The sequence below is a fragment of the Nerophis lumbriciformis genome, linkage group LG22 (assembly GCF_033978685.3).
Source record: "Nerophis lumbriciformis linkage group LG22, RoL_Nlum_v2.1, whole genome shotgun sequence".
Lineage (NCBI taxonomy): Eukaryota > Metazoa > Chordata > Actinopteri > Syngnathiformes > Syngnathidae > Nerophis > Nerophis lumbriciformis.
In genome coordinates, this window is record NC_084569.2 from 2,527,127 (window position 1) to 2,551,732 (window position 24,606).

Genomic DNA, 24,606 nt, shown 5'->3' on the forward strand with positions numbered 1-24,606 from the left:
AACTACTCCGGTTTTCCCGTAATTAGTACGGTTTTCATCAACCTATTCCGGGTTACGGTTGCAGTGATAAAAAATACGGTTTTTCATTAATTAAAAAAAAATATTTAAAAAAAAGTTTTATTCACGAAATCGCGTAACAACAATGACATTCGACCTGCTTCCCGTAACTTCCTATCGAGCCATTCCGCGAGGCTATTTATAGCACCGCTGCCAAGCACGAGGCACCTGTTGCCATTGTTTCCAAACGAGCGAACGATCATGGAATCAGCCGGAGAAAAATCGCAAACGAGTCTTAAACCGAAAAGAAAACTGCAGTCATTCCGTGAAGAATATTCAAAAGCCTATCCGGGAATAATTATCCGTTCCAAAAAGGGTGAAAACTACGCGAATTGCACCTTGTGCAGACAAGATTTTTCGATCGGACACGGAGGAATTAGCCATGTAAAAGACCACGTTGGGACAAAAAAACACAAGTCTAATGCCGTTGTTAGCGATACAAGTGGAAAACTTTCAACGTTTTTTGGATTTTAGCCACAAAAAGGTAATGACACCAATGTTATCTATTGGAATTGTTTAGTACTGTTATACTGTTAAAAGTGTTTATACTATTTATGCTTTCAAGTCCAAGTTGAAGAAATCTTGTTAAATGTTGACAGCATAACTACCAAAATACAGAAGTATGTCCTTAATATTTTTGCAGTGCTATTTCTGTTGAAAAGTTCAAATGATTACATTAGAGATGTGATGTGCCACTTTTCAAGTGTCTGATGGCTTCAATTAATTTTCATTCATTTTTCATATTTTGAATTCTTTTGAAAGGCTTACAAAAAAACTACATTTGAATTGTAATTCCATGCTATTGACAGGACTATTAATTTTAATGAAGTTAGCTTACCATGTTTACAGTATGATAATTGTGATAGAAATGTGAATTTTAGGCACAGAATATTTTTTACAATTGAACAAGGCAGTAGATTATACAAGCTTGGACAGAAAGTTAATAATGACACCAATTTTTTTTTTTTATGGAATTGTTTAGTACTGTTTTACCATTTGTTTACTGTAAAAAGTGTTTATACTTTCAATTAACAAATTGAAGTCTTGTGAAAGGTTGACAGGATAACTGGCATTAACTGTCAAAATAATTTCAAACTATTGAAGTTATCTTACAGAATAAACATGTCAATCAACCCATATGATTTTTGCTGTAATATTTTTGTTTTGAAAAGTCACTGTGACTGATAGAAAAGTGATGGTTTTAGCAACATTTTAACCTGTCTGAATGCTAATAATCATTTTGCGTCGGGGGGCGAAGCCTGAACCCCCCACCAGAACTTTGTCCTGGACCTACCGGGGCCTGCGGCCCCTGGACCCTGGCTACTAGGTTTTTCTGATTTCAAAAGTTGGCAGGTATGCAGAAGGCTGCAAATAGAAAAGAGGAAGTCAATTTTTATTTACATTTTATTTGATATGCCATTGATATTTTTTTTATTATTGTTATTATTATTTGAAACTTGATTTTGCATGTCACTATAAAGTTCTATAAGCCTTGCTTGTTCAATATTCAATGCAAAACTTGTTTGGGTCCCTATTAAAAGGTTCATTTGTTCAACCTTGGCCCACGGCTTTGTTCAGTTTTACATTTTGGCCCACTCTGTATTTGAGTTTGACACCCCTGCCCTAAAGGGTAAAAAAAATGTAAATATTTTTGAAAATGAAAAATATCAAAATGGCCCACGTATGCTTTTGATATTTTAGTGTGCGGCCCTCAGTGGCAAAGGTTTGGACACCCCTGCTCTAAGAGCATGCCTGGAGAGGTGAAATATTGACATCATTAGCTCTGGTGAAGAAATCCTGCAGCAACCGAGTGGATTTGGCATCAAGTTCCAAATGTCTTTTCTTGCCTGCCTTCTTCCAGGACATGGTTTGCACCAGGGAGTCTTCCCTGGCAGAGCGAGCACTGTCGGTTCTGACGCTTCTCTTGGACGGCAACAATGACTTTGAGGCGGACTTGTGTGCCAGTTTGAAAGCGGCCCTGCTACAGGTCTTGCAGAAAATCAGTGTCCAGACTATGGACCGTGGACATCATGCTAAAGAAGGTAGGAGGCACAGGGCCATCATGTCCTGTCAGTTCTCATCAAGCATGTGATGTACAGTACATATCTCAGCCCTTTCAGACACGTGGGATTAAGGGCTATATAAGTCAACTTTGATTGATTGACAAATCCACACATTCTCTGTTTAAAGTCAGCCTTCAAGGAGCAGTTGAAAGAAACAAGTCTGGGTATTGCTAATCAATGTATGTAGCCACCATGGTGAATGGAATAAAGAATACTCATAAAGGTGGCAGAGCCTGAGGCTGCAACAAACCTCTTCAAGTAAGGAAATAAAATAATGGCAGCCTGCTAACTCATGCTCGGAAGAATAAACATGTCGACCTTCTCGAAAGTGAGACAAAGCACGGATGCAGCTTAGTAGTGTCAATCACGCCACGGAAAAAGACTTCAAAAGCAACAAGTTTGAATAAGTCCTACACCAATTCATACTGAGATTAATTAGCTGTTGTTAACTCTTTATATTGCTTTTTAGATGTGTTTACTGAAGGATTTCATCTTGTGTGGCTTGGGATGTGTACCTTTCATATTTAAATAATACAGTACCTGGGAATCAATACCAGTACTGCACAGTACAATTTCTGAATTGATTAACGTGGACCCCGACTTAAACAAGTTGAAAAACTTATTGGGGTGTTAACATTTAGTGGTCAATTGTACGGAATATGTACTGAACTGTGCAATCTCATACTTGCCAACCTTGAGACCTCCGATTTCGGGAGGTGGGGGGCGTGGTCAGGGGTGGGGCAGGGGTGTGGTTAAGATATATATATATAAGAAATACTTGACTTTCAGTGAATTCTAGCTATATATATATATTTTTTTATTACATATACAGGTAAAAGCCAGTAAATTAGAATATTTTGAAAAACTTGATTTATTTCAGTAATTGCATTCAAAAGGTGTAACTTGTACATTATATTTATTCATTGCACACAGACTGATGCATTCAAATGTTTATTTCATTTAATTTTGATGATTTGAAGTGGCAACAAATGAAAATCCAAAATTCCGTGTGTCACAAAATTAGAATATTACTTAAGGCTAATACAAAAAAGGGATGTTTAGAAATGTTGGCCAACTGAAAAGTATGAAAATGAAAAATATGAGCATGTACAATACTCAATACTTGGTTGGAGCTCCTTTTGCCTCAATTACTGCGTTAATGCGGCGTGGCATGGAGTCGATGAGTTTCTGGCACTGCTCAGGTGTTATGAGAGCCCAGGTTGCTCTGATAGTGGCCTTCAACTCTTCTGCGTTTTTGGGTCTGGCATTCTGCATCTTCCTTTTCACAATACCCCACAGATTTTCTATGGGGCTAAGGTCAGGGGAGTTGGCGGGCCAATTTAGAACAGAAATACCATGGTCCGTAAACCAGGCACGGGTAGATTTTGCGCTGTGTGCAGGCGCCAAGTCCTGTTGGAACTTGAAATCTCCATCTCCATAGAGCAGGTCAGCAGCAGGAAGCATGAAGTGCTCTAAAACTTGCTGGTAGACGGCTGCGTTGACCCTGGATCTCAGGAAACAGAGTGGACCGACACCAGCAGATGACATGGCACCCCAAACCATCACTGATGGTGGAAACTTTACACTAGACTTCAGGCAACGTGGATCCTGTGCCTCTCCTGTCTTCCTCCAGACTCTGGGACCTCGATTTCCAAAGGAAATGCAACATGTGCATGGTTGGGTGATGGTTTGGGGTGCCATGTCATCTGCTGGTGTCGGTCCACTCTGTTTCCTGAGATCCAGGGTCAACGCAGCCGTCTACCAGCAAGTTTTAGAGCACTTCATGCTTCCTGCTGCTGACCTGCTCTATGGAGATGGAGATTTCAAGTTCCAACAGGACTTGGCGCCTGCACACAGCGCAAAATCTACCCGTGCCTGGTTTACGGACCATGGTATTTCTGTTCTAAATTGGCCCGCCAACTCCCCTGACCTTAGCCCCATAGAAAATCTGTGGGGTATTGTGAAAAGGAAGATGCAGAATGCCAGACCCAAAAACGCAGAAGAGTTGAAGGCCACTATCAGAGCAACCTGGGCTCTCATAACACCTGAGCAGTGCCAGAAACTCATCGACTCCATGCCACGCCGCATTAACGCAGTAATTGAGGCAAAAGGAGCTCCAACCAAGTATTGAGTATTGTACATGCTCATATTTTTCATTTTCATACTTTTCAGTTGGCCAACATTTCTAAAAATCCCTTTTTTGTATTAGCCTTAAGTAATATTCTAATTTTGTGACACACGGAATTTTGGATTTTCATTTGTTGCCACTTCAAATCATCAAAATTAAATGAAATAAACATTTGAATGCATCAGTCTGTGTGCAATGAATAAATATAATGTACAAGTTACACCTTTTGAATGCAATTACTGAAATAAATCAAGTTTTTCAAAATATTCTAATTTACTGGCTTTTACCTGTATGTGTATATATATATATATATATATATATATATATATATATATATATATATATATATATATATATATATATATATATATATATATATATATATATATATGTATACATATATATATATATATATATATATAAATAAATAAAAGAAATACTTGAATTTCAGTGTTCATTTATTTACACATTTACACACACATAACACTCATCTACTCATTGTTGAGTTAAGGGTTGAATTGTCCATCCTTGTTCTATTCTCTGTCACTATTTCAGAACACACCCATTATACAAATATACATTATAAAATCAATAAGAAAACGGGAGCTCTAATTTGGGAGTCTGAATTAGGATCAGAAGTTCCTACATAAACATTGCGCACTCACGTCGCCTTTTTGTATTGATTACTGCAGCTGTGCACTGGATTCATTCACAAATACAAACTACAACTCACAAACACTTTAGAGTTAGGCTCCACCATCAGAATGTGTACTTAAACTTATAAAGATCACATGGATATTATTCAGTGAGTTGATTCACCAAAACTAACCTGTTATACAGGAGGAAAAAGCACACAGGACGTTTCAATTGTTCACAGACTGGTCGCTCTCATCAGAATGACAAGACACTTCCGGTCTGCAGGTGATAGCATTCAATTGGGAAGAAACGCCCTACTGCCCCCTACTGACCAATGTGAATACTGATAAATGTGTAATGACAGCTCCAAAAACGAATTCAAACCACAAAATAAAATAAATAAATCAACACAAAAATGTGACACATTATGGGTGGGTCACATATGCATGTACAGTAGATGGCAGTATTGTCCTGTTTAAAAGTGTCACAACATTGCTGTTTACGGCAGACGAACTGCTTTACGGTAGACGAAAATTTGACTGCTGTTGTTGTGTGTTGTTACCGCGCTGGGAGGACGTTAATGAAACTGCCTAACAATAAACACACATAAGAAACCAAGAACTCGCCCTCCATCATTAGCTGTTTATATGGTGGGAAAGCGGACGTGAGAACAGGCTGTCAACACGTCACTCAGGTCCGTATGGAGGGGGCGTGGCCTCCAGCTCCGCCTGAATTTTGGGAGATTTTCGGGAGAAAATTTGTCCCGGGAGATTTTCGGGAGAGGCGCTGAATTTCGGGAGTCTCCCGGAAAATCCGGGAGGGTTGGCAAGTGTGCAATCTACTAATAAAAGTTTCAATCAATCAATCAATCAATGATACTTTTGTGTGTGTGGTAATAAACGTTAATTGTTTCATAATAAAATCTTGTTTTTTTAAATGTAATATTTAGGAATGAGCAGATTATGATAACTGCTGTACAGTTGTTATAGCTTGTGTTCAGATTCCAATTTGCCAGTTTATATGACAGACTTTGCATGTATAGGCTGCGGTGTCTGGCCGAGCCAGGAAGTAGTCTTTGCCATAATGCGGAATATGACAGACCTACAAAGTGTTTATACTGTAACTAGCTGGTTGATTGAAACGTGCATTTTAGTTTAAGTTTTTATTACCAAATCTGGAGGTGTTGAAAACGGCGTGTAAAATCGCTGATGCTAGTCAGTAGCATGTAAATTAGCAGTGAGCTAGCGCATTTTGCAAACGTGGAGCCTTACTTTGTGTTTGAGCTTTTTTGGCGTTGAAAATTGCAACATTACCTGCTCGCAGAAATGCTTGAGTTCTTGTTTCCTCGCCAAGTGTTTGTTTAATCTGCAACCAGCCGTGCCATCGTGAGCAACAAAGGTATTGAAATATGACGCCACGTGGATGGATATACCCTGTAGTACCAACAGAATAAGTACCAACTAGGCTTGTACGGTATACCAGTACGAGTATAGTATCGCGATACTGATTCATTGATTGAAACTTTTATTAGTAGATTGCACAGTACAGTTCATATTCCCTACAATTGACCACTAAATGGTAACACCCCAATAAGTTTTTACACTTGTTTTAGTCGGGGTCCACTTTAATCAATTCATGGTAGTAATGAATTGTACTAATTAATCAAAAACGGTACTATACTTTGTTTGAAAAGTACCAGTTCCCAATTTTTTACCGGGCATGACAAAATGCCGTCACATCATGACATGTTGGGCAGCGCAAACACACACAGAGTACTTACAAGCAGACACAGTGTGTAGACAGAAAAGGGAGAATGGACGCATTTTGGTGTAAAAAGTAGAGATAAAGGTGAAGTTATAACACTAAAACACCCTCAGGAAGAGCTGCTTTAAGACATGGCTAGCTAGCTAGCATCTAACATCCATCCACAGTGTTTTAGCTACTTCTAAATCACTAATCCTTGTCTCCATGGCGACAAATCAAGTGAGTTTCTTACAGGTATCATTATCACTGGAGGACGAGGAATAGCTAAACATGCTTCACTACACACCGTAGCTCACCAAATGTAAACAAATACCATGGGTGGATCTACTCCTGACATCCACTGTAATGATACCAAGTGCAATAGCATAGCTAGTCGATATATATTTTTTATAGTCACAAAATCTTTTTTCCTTTTTTTAAAATTCGTATTATGTTTATAAAGTCAGTAAATAGTGTATGTGCCTGGACACATGAGGACTTTGAATATGACCAATGTATGATCCTGTAACTACTTGGTATCGCATCGATACCTAAATGTGTAGTATCATCCAAAACTAATGTCAAGTATCAAAGAGGAGAAGAATAAGTGATTATTACATTTTAACAGAAGTGTAGATAGAACATGTTGAAACAGAAATTAAGCAGATATTAACAGTAAATGAACAAGTAGGTTAATAATAAATTGTTACAGTTTGTCCTTCCTAATTTTAACAAAATTATAGGTGTATAAATGACACAATATGTTACTGCATAGACTAATTAGGAGTCTTTGTTTGTTTACTTACTACTAAAAGACAAGTTGTCTAGTATGTTCACTATTTTATTTAAGGACTAAATTGCAATAATAATCATATGTTTCATGTACCCTAAGATTTTTTGTTACAATAAAGCCAATAATTACATTTTTGTGGTCCCCTTTATTTAGAAAAGTATCAATTTTGGTACTGGTAAAGTTACCACAATATTAGTATCGGGACAACCCTAGTACCAACTAGAGATGCGCGGTTTGCGGGCACAACCGCGGAGTCCGCGGATTATCCGCGGATCGGGCTGATGAAATTAAAAAAAATTAGATTTTATCCGCGGGTCGGGTCGGGTCGGGCGGTTGAAATAAAAAAAAATTAGATTTTAAATAGATTCAGGCGGGTGGCAGTTAAACCAATTGGTAAATATATATACATAGTTAAATGTTGTTACCCACATACGAAAAACGAGCAGGCACCTGCAGCATATGCCACAACAGAAGAAGAAGAAAAAAAAGAGATGGACACTTTTACGGAGCGGAGAAGGCCCCCGATGCCTCGCCGGGGTCCGGGACCGAGGCCCCTTCCCCCTAGAGGGCCCCACCGGGAGCCGTAGCTGAGGCGATCCGCGAGAAGGGCCCGACGCACGTCCAGGGTCACCACCGCACCGACACCCCGCCTCGTCCGCCTTCGCCGCGGCCGGCGTCACGCGCAGCAGGTAAGCAGCTTACCTGCCCGCCACCCCCGTGGCCGGGGGCTCGTAACAGGGGTCACTCCGCGCGCTCCGCCCGCGCAGCTTACCTGCCCGCCACCCCTGTTGCCGGGGGCGTGTAACAGGGGTCACTCCGCGCGCAGTGCGCTCACGAAAGGGGTGGGGCTCACCCTGGTTGATATAGACAGCAGGACGGTGGCCATGGAAGTCGGAACCTGCTAAGGAGTGTGTAACAACCCACCTGCTGAATCAACTAGCCCTGAAAATGGATGGCGCTGGAGCGTCGGGCCCATACCCGGCCGTCGCCGGCAGCGAGACGCGCTTGGAGGTGCGCTCAGCGCGGCTCCCATATGATTGCGCACTGGTGTGCGTCTGGGTCGTGACAGCGTGGCACGCGAATGTCTGTGCTGCATTGGATCAGTCTCCTTTCTTTAACAGGCAAAAGCTTTATAACCTCACTAATGCCTTGCATCGTCTATATTAGATATATAACAACGGGCGGGTGCGGTTCTGATCAAATGTTACATCGGGTGGATGGCGGATGGTTGACGACTTTCTGATGCGGTTGCGGATTAAATAATTGCCTATCCGCGCATCTCTAGTACCAACCTATAAAAGTAGCGAATTCGGTACCCATCCTTATGTATGGCTCCATGTGCTTACCTTCTTTCCCAATATAAAATAGGTAAGTGTACATTTGTGCATCCACTGTTCACTGGAGTGTTGAGTCAAACGTGTCTTCATGCCTTCAAAGACAGTGTAACCTCTCTTGTGTGTGTCATATTTGTTGACACCTTTCTATGGTTTGTGATCAATGTTTTTTGCAATAGTTTGACAGATGAGAGTCCCTGTAATGTAAATACAACTGGCAATGAAAACATTGCAGGGTCATCTCATACACTGCAGCAGACAACTGGTTATTTACCGAGAGACTCGTAATAATCATCAAAATGTGTCACGCTTTTGTAGTGAATTCACTCCCGCTGGTGCTGCGGCTGCTCAGTGTCACTCATACCAGCGAGGAGCCACTTTCACCCCGCTGCAGCAAGATGGACGGCGTGCACTTCAAGCTGCTCTACCATGGTGAGGTCAGAGCAGGGCCACTGAGCTCAGTATAATCATGTCTGCACTATTTGCATGTCCCTGAGTAGTCAACAGCAACATTTGACAGGACAGCAGTCAGCCTGTGTTGCACACAAATATGTGCTTGACAGATCAGCAGAATATCATGACAGGTAACACCCGCTTGCACAGGCTTTAACACTGTTAGGTGGTTTAGTCTTACCCCGGGATGAAAGGACTTGGTGGCAGGTTGCTTCAATAAAGTCTTTAATTAACAAAAGATAAGCTCCCACAGAGCGGCACGACACACAAAGAGGTAAAGTCGCAAAATAAAAAAAGAGGCCTACTTTTTGGAATTTTGCCTATTATTGACAATCCTTATGTGAGACAAAAACACAAATGTCTTTCTGTTTTATGTGCGGCCTAAATCATAGAAAACTGCTGGCAAAATGTGGCTAACAATGCAGGTAACCTAGTAAGTGGCCTAGTGGTTAGAGCAGGGGTCGGCAACCCGCGGCTCTTAGACCACTCTGATGCGGCTCAGCTGCATTCTTGCCAACCCTCCCGATTTTTCCGGGAGACTTCCGGATTTCACTGCCTCTCCCAGGGCAAACATTCTCCAATTTTCACCCGGACAACAAAATTGAGGGCGTGCCGTGATGGCACTGCATTTTGCGTCCTCTACAACCTGTCGTCGCGTCCGCTTTTTCACCTAAGAAACAGCGTGCCGGCGCAGTCACATTTTGTATGCGGCGTCTGCTCACACACTAAGTGACAGCAAGGCATACTTGTTCAACAGCCATACAGAACACACTGACGGTGGCCGTGTAAACAACTATAACACTCTTACTAATATGCGCCACACTGTGAACCCACACCAAACAAGAATGACAAACACATTTCGGGAGAACATCCGCACCGTAACACAACATAAACACAACAGAACAAATACCCAGAATCCCATGCATCCCTAACTCATACCTGCCAACTACTCCGGTTTTCCCGTAATTAATACGGTTTTCATCAACCTATTCCGGGTTACGGTTGCAGTGATAAAAAATACGGTTTTTCATTCATTAAAAATTATTTTATTTTTTTTAAGTTTTATTCACGAAATCGCGTAACAACAATGACAATCGACACTGCTTCCCGTAACTTCCTATCGAGCCATTCCGAATGCTATGCGCGAGGCTATTTATAGCACCGCTGCCAAGCACGAGGCACCAGTTGCCATTGTTTCCAAACGAGCGAACGATCATGGAATCAGCCGGAGAAAAATCGCAAACGAGTCTTAAACCGAAAAGAAAACTGCAGTCATTCCGTGAAGAATATTCAAAAGCCTATCCGGGAATAATTATCCGTTCCAAAAAGGGTGAAAACTACGCGAATTGCACCATGTGCAGACAAGATTTTTCGATCGGACACGGAGGAATTAGCGATGTAAAAGACCACGTTGGGACAAAAAAACACAAGTCTAATGCCGTTGCTACATTTGGATTTTAGCCACAAAAAGGTAATGACACCAATGTTATCTATTGGAATTGTTTAGTACTGTTATACTGTTAAAAGTGTTTATACTATTTATGCTTTCAAGTCCAAGTTGAAGAAATCTTGTTAAATGTTGACAGCATAACTACCAAAATACAGAAGTATGTCCTTAATATTTTTGCAGTGCTATTTCTGTTGAAAAGTTCAAATGATTACATTAGAGATGTGATGTGCCACTTTTCAAGTGTCTGATGGCTTCAATTCATTTTCATGAATTTTTCATATTTTGAATTCTTTTGAAAGGCTTACAAAAAAACTACATTTGAATTGTAATTCCATGCTATTGACAGGACTATTAATTTTAATGAAGTTAGCTTACCATGTTTACAGTATGATAATTGTGATAGAAATGTGAATTTTAGGCACAGAATATTTTTTACAATTGAACAAGGCAGTAGATTATACAAGCTTGGACAGAAAGTTAATAATGACACCAATTTTTTTTTTAATGGAATTGTTTAGTACTGTTTTACCATTTGTTTACTGTAAAAAGTGTTTATACTTTCAATGAACAAATTGAAGTCTTGTGAAAGGTTGACAGGATAACTGGCATTAACTGTCAAAATAATTTCAAACTATTGAAGTTAGCTTACAGAATAAACATGTCAATCAACCCATATGATTTTTGCCGTAATATTTTTGTTTTGAAAAGTCACTGTGACTGATAGAAAAGTGATGGTTTTAGCAACATTTTAACCTGTCTGAATGCAATCAATTATTTTGCTACATTACACACCCTGCTACCACCAAACCCCGCCCACCTCAATCTACGCACGGGGGGTGGGGGGTGGGGGGGGGGTGTTGTTGATGTGTGGGGGGGCAGGGTTGGGGTGGCGGGCTTTGGTGGTAGCGGGGGTGCATAAAGTAGCCCGGAAGAGTTAGGGATGCATGGGATTCTGGGTATTTGTTCTGTTGTGTTACGGTGCGGATGTTCTCCCGAAATGTGTTTGTCATTCTTGTTTTGGTGTGGGTTCACAGTGTGGCGCATATTAGTAAGAGTGTTAAAGTTGTTTATATCGCCACCCTCAGTGTGATCTGTATGGCTGTTAACCAAGTATGAATTGCATTCACGTATGTGTGTCTGCAGAAGCCTCATATAACATGTAACTGGGCTGGCAAGCTGTTTGTTCAAGCTGTAGAGGGCGCTAAAGGTAGTGACATCACGGCACGCCCTTATTATTGTTGTTTGGGTGAAAATCAGCATACATTCAAGAGAATAGTTTCCCTGAAATTCTGGAGTCTACCGGAAAAATCGGGAGGGTTGGCAAGTGTGACGCTGTCAAGTGCCCTTCATATAAAACTGGCGGGCCGCACTAACATCACATTTCCATATTAAGGTGCGGGCCCCTGGTTTATACATAGCACAAAGCAAAAAAAAAACTTTGTATGTAGTGTTATTTCATTTTAAATTTCAAAAGAGTTTTGTGGCTCCCATTGTTTTCTTTAATTTGTGGAAACGGGTCAAAATGGCTCTTTGAGTGGTAAAGGTTGCCGACCCCTGGGTTAGAGTGTCTGCCCTGAGATGGGTAGGTCGTGAGTTCAAACCCCGGCCGAGTCATACCAAAGACTATAAAAATGGGAGCTATTACCTCCCTGCTTGGCACTCAGCATCAAGGGTTGGAATTGGGGGTTAAATCACCAAAAATGATTCCCGGGCGCGGCCACCACTGCTGCTCACTGCTCCCCTCACCTCCCATGGGGTGATCAATGGTGATGGGTCAAATGCAGAAAATAATTTCGCCACACCTCGTGTGTGTGTGTGTGACTATCATTGCTACTTTAACTTTAACTTTTAAGGTAATGGGGATAGGATCTAATCCGCCTACAAGCCTCTATAAAAACATCCTAAATTGTTGTATATACCGCTACATGGTGTAAGTGTCACGACTTGATCTTGGGAGTTTGCTTTTCCAGGATGCAACGGAAAGTTGGCACGGGCGAGACGGGAATTAAGGTACATGATTTATTTATTAACTATAAATACAAAAAAGGATCAAACAAAAGGCGCGCACAGTGGCGGAGAATAAACTATGAACAATTAAACAAAACTTGCAAACTATGGCTTGAATAAAGAAAACTTACTTGGCATGGACAAAAAAGGAGCAGAGTGAACATGGACATGAAAAAATGGACAGAGCATAAATGTGGTGTGAGGTCGTCAGCAAGACAAACTGAAAAACACTGAACTTAAATACTACAGACATGATTAACGAAAACAGGTGCGTGACTCAAGACGTGAAACAGGTGCGTGACGTGACAGGTGAAAACTAATGGGTTGCTATGGTGACAATCAAGAGTGCACAATGAGTCCAAACGTGGAACAGGTGAAACTAATGGGTAATCATGCAAACAAGACAAGGGAGTGAAAAGCCAGAAACCAAAGATTCCTATAACTAAACAAAAACATGACTTAAAACAAAAACATGATTACACAGACATGACAGTAAGGACCGTATTTTCCAGACTATAGAGCGCACCGGTACATAAGCCGCAGCTAATAAATATTTTTCCATATATTAGCCACACCGGACTGACTATAAGCCGCAGATATACATGTTGTGAAATGAGTTATTTATACAGAAATATTGTAAATGTTTATTTACATACCTTAATAGTTTCCAAACGGTGTCTGTAACACGGCAAGTTTGTGGTTAAAAGCTCGCACATACTTGCCACGATGCTACTGATTTTCAACAAGTGAATGTTTAATTGTAGTCGGAGAAAAGTTGCATGATTTCCCAGTCATTTCCATTACACTGGTGAAACTCATGTCAGACGTTTAGCATCAAATGTGAAACTAGTATGTGATATTACCTTATTATATGCAAAGTGAGATTATAATTGTGATGATCATGGACTTACAGCTTTTGAAGACCCCAGATTTTCAATTCAAGGGTGTTGTTGCGTTCTGGACCAGTTGTTCCTCCCAGGGAATTCAAGTCACAATTCGCTCCCAAGCTCTCTACGACACTTAAAGCTGAGTTGAAAAACCACCAGAGACAGAATAGGTATTTTGTTGTATATTTTCAAAGCTTTGCCAATATACATTTTGAGACCAGTCTAACCCTAGAACATTCTATTGCGCCTCCCAAAATGGTCTGTCTTCCCAACGCCAAAAACCCCTCTTTCCTTTCCCCTCCCTAGCCATAATACAAGCACAACGTCTCCCTAGCCATAATACATTCCAAAGAACTCAAGGTTAACACACACAGTTTACTTGCTGACAGAGCATCAAGAGAAGAAATGGAAAACACGAGCTGTTTTCAAATATGACTAAGAAATGAAAGAAGTACAACTTAAATTCGGATATATGTAAATATCTGCCTCCGACAGTGTCATAAACTGTAAGCCATAATTAAATCAAAATAAGGCTTGAAATATCTCGTGTTGCATGTTATGTATTTGATAGTTTCATCTTGTCAATCTAAACAAACCATTCTAATATTTTAAGTGTCACCAGTATGTTTTCCACGTTTTAAAAATGTTAATATAAATGTTACATTCTTGAGTAATTTTCACGTTTCATTTTGTTAAATTCTACAGAATATTTATTTCTTATTTATTTTTAAAATGTTTTTATTTTCTATGCTATTTGCCGCTTAAAACCTCATCGTTAGCTTTCTAAGGTCATGTTAGCTGTAAACTAACCACAATTGATGCTAATCTACCTTTTTGTTCTCTTTTTTTCCCAAATAAGAATCGATAAGAGAACCGTTAAGGGAGCGAATCTTTAAGCAGAATCGAAAGTGGGATTGGAACCGGAAAAATCTTATCAATTTCCATCCTTATAACCAGAACCTTATCTTTTTTCAACCTAAATATACAGATGCTGAGCTACAGGTTTTAGAAGCTGGGAGCTGACCAGATAAACTGTCCAAAAGTCCAAACTAATTGTATGACATAAGTGAAGTCTGGCCCTGTATTCATTTATAAAGCTATTTCAGTTCCATAAAGTTACTCTATTTCCCTCGCCTTTATCATTCAATTTGCTGTGGTGCTCTAGAATCATTGCTACATTTTCATTGGCATATTGAAGACGTGTTTAGTTAGTATGGTCGCTAAAACCAGTGACCAGCAAGTCCCCCGGCGTTTATCTTAGTGGATGAAAGGTACTAAACCGTTAGATAAAAGTGCCTTGATGTTAAAATCCCATCACTAGTGATGGGTTGATGAGGCGTCATGAAGCGTTTCGACACATTGCAAAACTGTATTGATACTGTGTCGATACTGTGTCACTAAATACTGACATCTGCTGGACATTAAAAATCCCTACAGGCAACCTATGGACCGACTCAACTTACACTGATTTGATGCCCTAGTACAGGGGTCACCAACCTTTTTGAAACCAAAAACTACTTCTTGGGTACTGATTAATGCGAAGGGCTACCAGTTTGATACACACTTAAATAAATAAATATATTGTCATTTGTAAGTTACACGTAAGTGTGATTTAAACAAGAATAGCTAAATAAATAAATTTATATATATAAAAAAATGGGTATTTCTGTCTGTCATTCCGTCGTACATTTTTTTTTCCTTTTACGGAAGGTTTTTTGTAGAGAATAAATGATGAAAAAAACACTTAATTGAACGGTTTAAAAAAGGAGAAAACACGAAAAAAATTAAAATAAAATTTTGAAACATAGTTTATCTTCAATTTCGACTCTTTAAAATTCAAAATTCAACCGACAAAAAGAAGAGAAAAACTAGCTAATTTGAATCTTTTTGAAAAAATTAAAAAAATAATTTATGGAACATCATTAGTATTTTTTCCTGATTAAGATACATTTTAGAATTTTGATGACATGTTTTAAATTGGTTAAAATCCAATCTGCACTTTGTTAGAATATTTAACAAATTGGACCAAGCTATATTTCTAACAAAGACAAATCAGTATTTCTTCTAGATTTTCCAGAACACCATTTTTAAAAGAAATTCAAACTACTTTGAAATAAGATTTAAATTTGATTCTACAGATTTTCTAGATTTGCCAGAATATTTTTTTTTAATTTTAATCATAGTAAGTTTGAAGAAATATTTCACAAATATTCTTTGTCAAAAAACCAGAAGCTAAAATATTTATTATTCTTTACAATAATAATAAAAAAATGTTTTACTTGAACATTGATTTAAATTGTCAGGAAAGAAGAGGAAGCAATTTAAAAGGTAAAAAGGTATATTTGTTTAAAAATCCTAAAATCATTTTTAAGGTTGTATTTTTTCTCTAAAATTGTATTTCTAAAAGTAATAAGAAGCAAAGTAAAAAATAAATGAATTTATTTAAACAAGTGAAGACCCATCCATCCATCCATTTTCTACCGCTTATTCCAAGTGAAGACCAAGTCTTTAAAATATTTTCTTGGATTTTCAAATTCTATTTGAGTTTTGTCTCTTTTAGAATTAAAAATGTCGAGCAAAGCGAGACCAGCTTGCTAGTAAATAAATACAATTTAAAAAATAGAGGCAGCTCACTGGTAAGTGCTGCTCTTTGAGCTATTTTTAGAACAGGCGAGCGGGCGACTGATCTGGTCCTTACGGGCTACCTGGTGACCGCGGGCACCGCGTTGGTGACCCCTGCCCTAGTATATACAATAATATAAACCAAGTCATTGTATTTCGTTCAGGATTATTTCATATCTTCATTTAAATAAAAATATATTTTTTATCTTTTTTAGATACAGTCAATAAATAATGTGAACATGTATCATAACATGGAAATCTAAGAGTACGTTTTGTGGATGATTGTGGACTGGGAATTGTTTTAATTTTATTTTTTTACACATTTTTATTAAAAAAATAAATAAAATAAAAAAATCCGACGTATTACATTTTAGACGATTTCTCTTAGTTATTATTTATCGGGCTGTAGAAAAGAGCCGCTCACAGGGCACAGAGGAGGCGACACAGTTGGCGTATCGGTCACGTGACCAAAACAGCTCATGATCGGTCACGTGACTTTCTAAAAGCGGTACGCGCACCGACACAGGGTTTCGCTCTATGAGCTCGACGCATGCGCCGATGCATCGGTGTTGCCGGACCCATCACTACCCATCACTATTACAGTACTTTGCTTTGGACCATGCGTGCATTAGAGAAGCTTTAATCCTGTTACCTTTTCCAGCTTGTCAATTCTTGACATTAATGAATTGAGTCCTTACCAGTCAGAGGAGTGAAGTACATTTTGTCACAGTTAGTCATAGAAGCATCAGGTCCTGATTGTGCGTGTATGTGCGTGTGAGTGAGTAACATTGCAGGCCGGCTGAGTGCGTCCAACACCGAGAGTCTGCTGCCCGCCCTCAGCTACCTGCACTGCCACCTGACCCTCTCTCCTGCATACTGCACTGACACAGGTTTGACACGCCTTCCTCCTCCACATGCAAGACCATTCCATCACGTACTCCGTACGCTCCACTTCAACCGCTATCTGGGAATGGCTTTGGCATGTATGAGTCCGGGTCATTGACATAGAGAAGAATAATTACAGGTGGAACCTTTGGGCACCTCACGATTCTATTACGATTCAGGAGCTACGATCCGATTAAAAATAGATTTTTGATGCATCTTTGTAGATTTATGCGGCTTTACATTTCTTTTCGTTTCACTAAAAAAGTATTCGCCACTTGGAACTTTTAAAAACACTGCATTTGTAATAAACGGTTTTCCCATTAAACGTATTGAAGTAATGACAATGTGTGCAAAACTGGAACATAAGTGCCCTATGATAAAGGAGCTGGTCGGACCTCTCGGTATGGTGGCTCGCTGTGGTCAGTCAAATCTTAAAACTTTCTGCATAACTTTATTTATGTCAAGACTTGGTCCGGGGTGTGTGCTTTTCCAGGATGCAACGGAAAGTTGGCTCGTGCGAGACGGGAATGAAGGTACATGATTTATTATTATCAAAAAAAGGAATAAATGAAAGCGCGCACAGTGGCGGAGAATAAACTATAAAACCAAAAGACTATAGCAAAAAAGTACAAACAAAAAACACGCACAATGGCGGAGAACAAACTATGAAACCAAAAAGACTATAAATATGAAACAAAAACTTACTTGGCTTGGACAAAAGTAGTTGCTTGAGGAATTGACATGAAAAGAAGTATCAGGCATGAACAGAGCATAAATGTGTTGGGGTCGTCAGGACGAACAACAGAAAATGAATGAACTTAAATACTATGGACATGATTAGTGAAAGCAGGTGCGTGACTCAAAACGTGAAACAGGTGCGTGACGTGACAGGTGAAAACTAATGGTTGCTATGGTAACCAGACAAGGGAGTGAAAAGACAGAAACTAAACAAAACATGACTTAAAACAAAACATGATAATACAGACATGACAATTTACAATGAATAAATAAATATTGTTGATTTTTATTAATCGTCCGGATTGTGATGCATCTAAAAATCGGTTATTTCCCCCACCTCAATTAATAATCATATTATTATTGTTAATTATTGTTTTGCTAGTCGTTTTCTCACATTTATCCAGAGCTGGCCTGGGCAATTATTTTGACTCAGGGGGCCAAATTTCGAGAAAAAAATGTGTCTGGGAGGCCGGTATATTTATTTTTAGGAACACTAATACAAAACCCATACTTGCCAACCCTCCCGAATTTTCCGTGAGACTCCCGAAATTCAGCGCCTCTCCCGAAAACCTCCCGGGACAAATATTCTCCCGGAAATCTCCCGATTTTCAGCCGGAGCTGGAGGCCACGCCCCCTCCAGCTCCATGCAGACCTGAATGAGGACATTCTTTTTTCAGGACGGGAGGACAACAGGGTGACAAGAACTAAATCATCCAGACAAGAGATAAATTGTATTATTATGTTTATCTTACCTAAAAATAAATATATTTATTAATTTAAAAAAAAAAAAACAACGAAATAAATTTTTACTATATTTTGCTAAAACATCAAAATTAATTGTATTTTTATTTGTATTTTTTCTGACTCCTTATTACATCCAGGCATTAGAATTATACATTAAAATAAACATATTTGAAATAATTAATTTTAAATTATCATAATAATTCATTTAAAATGACCATATTTAATTATTAAAATAATTGCTTGTTTATCAACAACTTTAGCATTTTATTCATTACATTTTGAAGCTCTCAGAAGCCAAGTTATGTTATATTCCTTAATATTTATTTATGCAAGTTTGAAGTATCAATTATCTAAACACAGTTTTATTTGCATAGGATGTAGATATATATATATATATATATATATATATATATATATATATATATATATATATATATACAAACATATATATATATATGTATATATATATATATATATATGTATATGTAATGTATATGTATGAAATACTTGACTTGGTGAATTCTAGCTCTCAATATACGCCTCCCCTCTTAACCACGCCCCCAACCACGCCCTGCCCCACCCCCGACCACGGCCCCACCTCCCGAAATCGGAGGTCTCAAGGTTGGCAAGTATGACAAAACCTCACAATAATGCCTTATTGAATGCTAAAAACGTTAAAAAACGGAATGGAATTTTACATTTTCTACTGAATGAGACACACAGAATGTACATGAAAATAAAGAATGTGGGATTTACTACAAGGATAAAACACTGAATATTGAGAACATATGAACGTCACACCCCCTCTCCATCCACATATTTTACAATCCCTCGCCCCTTCTGGAGCCAGGCCCGGAGGTGGGGCACGATGGCAAGCGCCTGGTGGCCGGGCCTGTCCCCATGGGGCACAGCCCGAAGAGGCAACGTGGTTCCCCCCTCCAATAGGCTCACCACCCATAGCAGGGGCCAAAGAGGTCGGGTGCGACGTGAGCTGGGCGGCAGCCGAAGGCAGGGCACTGGGCGGTCTGATCCTCGTAGGAGGCCATGGGGAAGACCCAGGGCACGTTGGGAAGACTATGTCTCCCGGCTGGCCTGGGAACGCCTCGGGATCCCCCGGTAGGAGCTGGACCAAGTGGCTGGGGAGAGGGAAGTCTGGGCTTCCCTGCTTAGGCTGCTGCCCCCGCGACCCGACCTCAGATAAGCGTAAGAAGATGGATGGATGGATGAATAGTCATGTTACACTCTGCAAAGGTTGAATAATGAATAAGTGAGTGGGTTCTACATGGGCCAGGCAGTAACACACACACTTGCTGACACCTTCTCCTCCCCAGCTGTCTCCATGCTGCTCTCTAACTGTGGGCTGATGGAGCAGCTTCAGACAGTCCTGTCTTCCTCCTCCTCCTCTTCCTCCGCCTTGCTGTGTGTCAGTCATCTCCTCCTGTCCTCGCTCATCACCCTGCAGCACGTGCACGCCTCACAGGTATGCCACATGTGCAGTCTGCACACCGTCAAGGGCAGGTACGACACAAAAGAGCTTAATGGAGATAAAAACACTGTACTTTCATCTTAGTGCTCAGCTTCCACTGCTGCAGATGATACAATATTACTAGCAATAAACATTTGGTCCAAAGCTTTTTTCTCATCTGAGTCACCCAACATTCTATTGTTTGCTTTCCTCTCTCTCTCTCTCTCTCCATTCTTAAAGGTTCACAAAAGCCTCAGTTGGAGCCTGGACAGAAGTGTGCAGAGAATCCTTATTCAGAAAAGAAACACAGACAATCTCTTGCTCGGTAACAAAACCTACTCTGTATATGACAGTTATTGTTCAAAGTACGTCGTTCTCAGACAGCAAATGTAAATCATTGAATGAACATATAATTGCCAGTGTCATAAGTCCCGCTTGTCAACACTTTGCATTTCACAATATGGGAAATGTCCTGGGGAAATGGGTAAAAATAAGGGATTTTCATTTGCATGACAAATCGCTGTTAGCCTCTTATGCTTTTTTTTTCTTTCTCTTTGCTATTTGAGCTTATTGGACCCTAATTAGAATAAAAACTAATAATCATCTTTTGATGATTCTTAGTCCATAAGTACACAAACGTGTACTTCATGTTTAGCATACTTGCCAACCCTCCCGGATTTTCCGGGAGACTCCCGAAATTCAGCGCCTCTCCCGAAAACCTCCCGGGACAAATTTTCTCAGGTCCTCCACAATATAAAAAAGCGTACCTGCCCAATGACGTTATAACTATAGAATGATGGATGGCGAGTTCTTGGTTTCTTATGTGGGTTTATTGTTAGGCAGTTTCATTAACGTCCTCCCAGCGTGGCAACAACACACAACAACAGCAGTCACTTTTTTGTATACCGTAAAGCAGTTTGTCTGCCGTAAACACCAATGTTGTGACACTCTTAAACAGGACAATACTGCCATCTAGTGCATTTGATGAAAGCACTTTTGTGCGTGCCACACAGCAATGCATCATCAGAGAGGGCGTTCAGCATGGTTCGAAAAATAGTGACAGAGAATAGAACAAGGATGGACAATTCAACCCTTAACTCAACAATGAGTAGATGAGTGTTATGTCTGTGTATGTGTAAATAAATGAACACTGAAATTCAAGTATTTATTTTATATATATATATATATATATATATATATATATATATAATAAAAAAAAAAAATATATATATATATATATATAGCTAGAATTCACTGAACGTCAAGTATTTCTTATATATATATATATACATATATATATGTATATATATATATATATATATATATATGTATATATATATATATATATATATATATATATTAGAGATGCGCGGTTTGCGGGCACAACCGCGGAGTCCGCGGATTATCCGCGGATCGGGCGGATGAAATAAAAAAAAATTAGATTTTATCCGCGGGTCGGGTCGGGCGGTTGAAATAAAAAAAAAAAAGATTTTAAATAGATTCAGGCGGGTGGCAGTTAAACCAATTCGGAAATATATATACATAGTTAAATGTTGTTACCCATATACGAAAAACGAGCAGGCACCTGCAGCATATGCCACAACAGAAGAAAAAAAAAAGAAGAGATGGACACTTTTACGGAGCGGAGAAGGGACGCCTCGCCGAGAGGGCCCCACCGGGAGCCGTAGCTGAGGCGATCCGCGAGAAGGGCCCGACGCACGTCCAGGGTCACCACCGCGCCCTGGGTCACCACCGCGCCCTGGGTCACCACCGCGCCCAGCGCACCGACACCCCGCCTCGTCCGCCTTCGCCGCGGCCGGCGTCACGCGCAGCAGGTAAGCAGCTTACCTGCCCGCCACCTCTGTTGCCGGGGGCGCGTAACAGGGGTCACTCCGCGCGCAGTGCGCTCACGAAAGGGGTGGGGCTCACCCTGGTTGATATAGACAGCAGGACGGTGGCCATGGAAGTCGGAACCCGCTAAGGAGTGTGTAACAACCCACCTGCCGAATCAACTAGCCCTGAAAATGGATGGCACTGGAGCGTCGGGCCCATATACCCGGCCGTCGCCGGCAGCGAGACACGCTTGGAGGTGCGCTCAGCGCGGCTCCCATATGATTGCGCACTGGTGTGCGTCTGGGTCGTGACAGCGTGGCACGCGAATGTCTGTGCTGCATTGGATCAGTCTCCTTTCTTTAACAGGCAAAAGCTTTATAACCTCACTAATGCCTTGCATCGTCTATATTAGATATATAACAACGGGCGGGTGCGGGCGGATGCGGTTCTGATTAAATATTAGACGGGTGGATGGCGGATGGTTGACGACTTTCTGATGCGGTTGCGGATGAAATAATTGCCTATCCGCGCATCTCTAATATATATATATATATATATATATATATATATATATATATGAAATACTTGACTTGGTGAATTCTAGCTGTAAATATACTCCTCCCCTTTAGCCACGCCCCCAACCACGCCCCCTTCCCACCCCGACCACCCCCACTCCCTCCCCCCACCTCCCGAAATTGGAGGTCTCAAGGTTGGCAAGTATGTGTTTAGTGACATGCAAATTCTTATATTTCCAAATTCCATTGTATTATATACTCTTCTGACACCACCAGATGGCAGTATAAGTGTCCACATAAGCAGCCATAAGACTTCAATTCAGTAGTGTACACAATTTTGGAAATCAGAGCTAAAAGGTGCTGTCCACGCATGTGGCCACTAAGCCTTTAGAGGTTTTAAAGCAATTTAAAAATTAAATAGTACATGCATTAAACTGGATGTTAAACTATGTGTCTTTAACCACTGTTCCATCATGACAGTCAGCCCCTCTAGTTTTCTAGTTTAATATAAGGCTTCCTTGGGAGGGACTCTGGGATATTCCACAAATGAAAATAAAAATGATTCAAGGCTTCTTCACAGCGCTTCTTTTCCATGCTGGCTCATACATTTCTCCCTTGATGATACAGAAAGTATGAGGAAGTGTGAGCTGCTGCCTGCTCTTTGTAGTTAAAGATAATAAGTGTCCTAGTAAATATCTTACAAATAGATAGATAAAGTACTATCTATCTATTTGTAAGATATTTACTCAAAGTTCCCTTGGTCTTAATGTCCAACCAACTCTCTCGCGTTGTTAATTTGATTGAATTACATAACATGCCACTCGCCGCCCCCCAATTTTCTGTAGTTTTGTGTGTGTTAATAAATGTCAATTGTTTAAAAAGTAGTTATTTTTTAATGTAACATTTAAAAACGAGCTGATTATGTTAATTGTGCTGCCTAGTTCTGTATCGTCTTTTCTTACATTTGAGTCTCATTTGCAATGCAGTTGCACTTTCAAGACATTCAATTGCAGTACTGTAAAGGCTATCTATGGTATGTTGTCGAACTCCAAACTACACTTTAATACTGTATTGTAACAAAGTACGAAGGTGACATCCACAAGGCTCTCCCTCTTAACCGTCTTCGCCATTTAAGCTAAATGACGTAAATATATCCATTTAATTTGTCATTAATGTGTACTTTGCATTGTTTTCTGCATGTACAACTCAAACAATTATCAGTAAAATGTGTTTTGTGTTATTTTTTTGGGGTGTCTGGAACCATACTTGCCAACCCTCCCGGATTTTCCGGGAGACTCCCGAAATTCAGCGCCTCTCCCGAAAACCTCCCGGGACAAATTTTCTCCCGAAAATCTCCCGAAATTCAGGCGGACTCAGGTCCGAACAGCGTTCCTGCCCAATCAAGTTTTAACTGTAGAATGATAGAGGGCGAATTCTTGGTTTCTTATGTGGGTTTATTGTTAGGCAGTTTCATTAACGTCCTCCCAGACCCAGCGTGGCAACAACACACAACAACAGCAGTCACGTCTACCGTAAAGCAGTTTGTCTGCCGTAAACAGCAATGTTGTGACACTCTTAAACAGGACAATACTGCCATCTAGTGCATTTGATGAAAGCACTTTTGTGCGTGCCACACAGCAATGCATCATCAGCATGGTTAGAAAAATAGTGACAGAGAATAGAACAAGGATGGACAATTCAACCCTTAACTCAACAATGAGTAGATGAGTGTTATCTGTGTGTATATGTGTAAATAAATGAACACTGAAATTCAAGTATTTATTTCATATATGTATATATATATATATATATATATATATATATATATATATATATATATATATATATATATATATATATATAAAGAAATATATATTTATAGCTAGAATTAACTGAAAGTCAAGTATTTCTTGTATATATATATATGTATATATATATATATATATATATAATATGAAATACTTGACTTAGTGAATTCTAGCTGTAAATATACTCCTCCCCTCTTAACCACGCCCCCAACCCCCCCCCACCTCCCGAAATCGGAGGTCTCAAGGTTGGCAAGTACCGTATTTTCCGCACCATAAGCCGCCCTGGGTTATAAGCCGCGCCTTCAATGAACGGCATATTTCAAAACTTTGTCCACCTATAAGCCGCCCCGTGTTATAAGCCGCATCTAACTGCGCTAAAGGAATGTCAAAAAAACAGTCAGATAGGTCAGTCAAACTTTAATAATATATTAAAAACCAGCGTGAT

The 24,606-nt window shown here is 39.9% G+C and overlaps 1 protein-coding gene across 1 annotated transcript in view; it reads left to right on the top strand.

Annotated features, from left to right (window-relative positions):
* LOC133615682 (meiosis inhibitor protein 1) overlaps positions 1-24,606 on the top strand; it is a 149,365-nt gene that overhangs the window by 78,133 nt on the left and 46,626 nt on the right. The window contains exons 23-27 of the mRNA XM_061974446.2: positions 1,919-2,099; positions 9,073-9,186; positions 16,953-17,063; positions 19,872-20,020; positions 20,246-20,330. Coding sequence (XP_061830430.1) covers positions 1,919-2,099; positions 9,073-9,186; positions 16,953-17,063; positions 19,872-20,020; positions 20,246-20,330 — 640 coding nt within the window. The remainder of the gene's footprint in view (positions 1-1,918; positions 2,100-9,072; positions 9,187-16,952; positions 17,064-19,871; positions 20,021-20,245; positions 20,331-24,606) is intronic.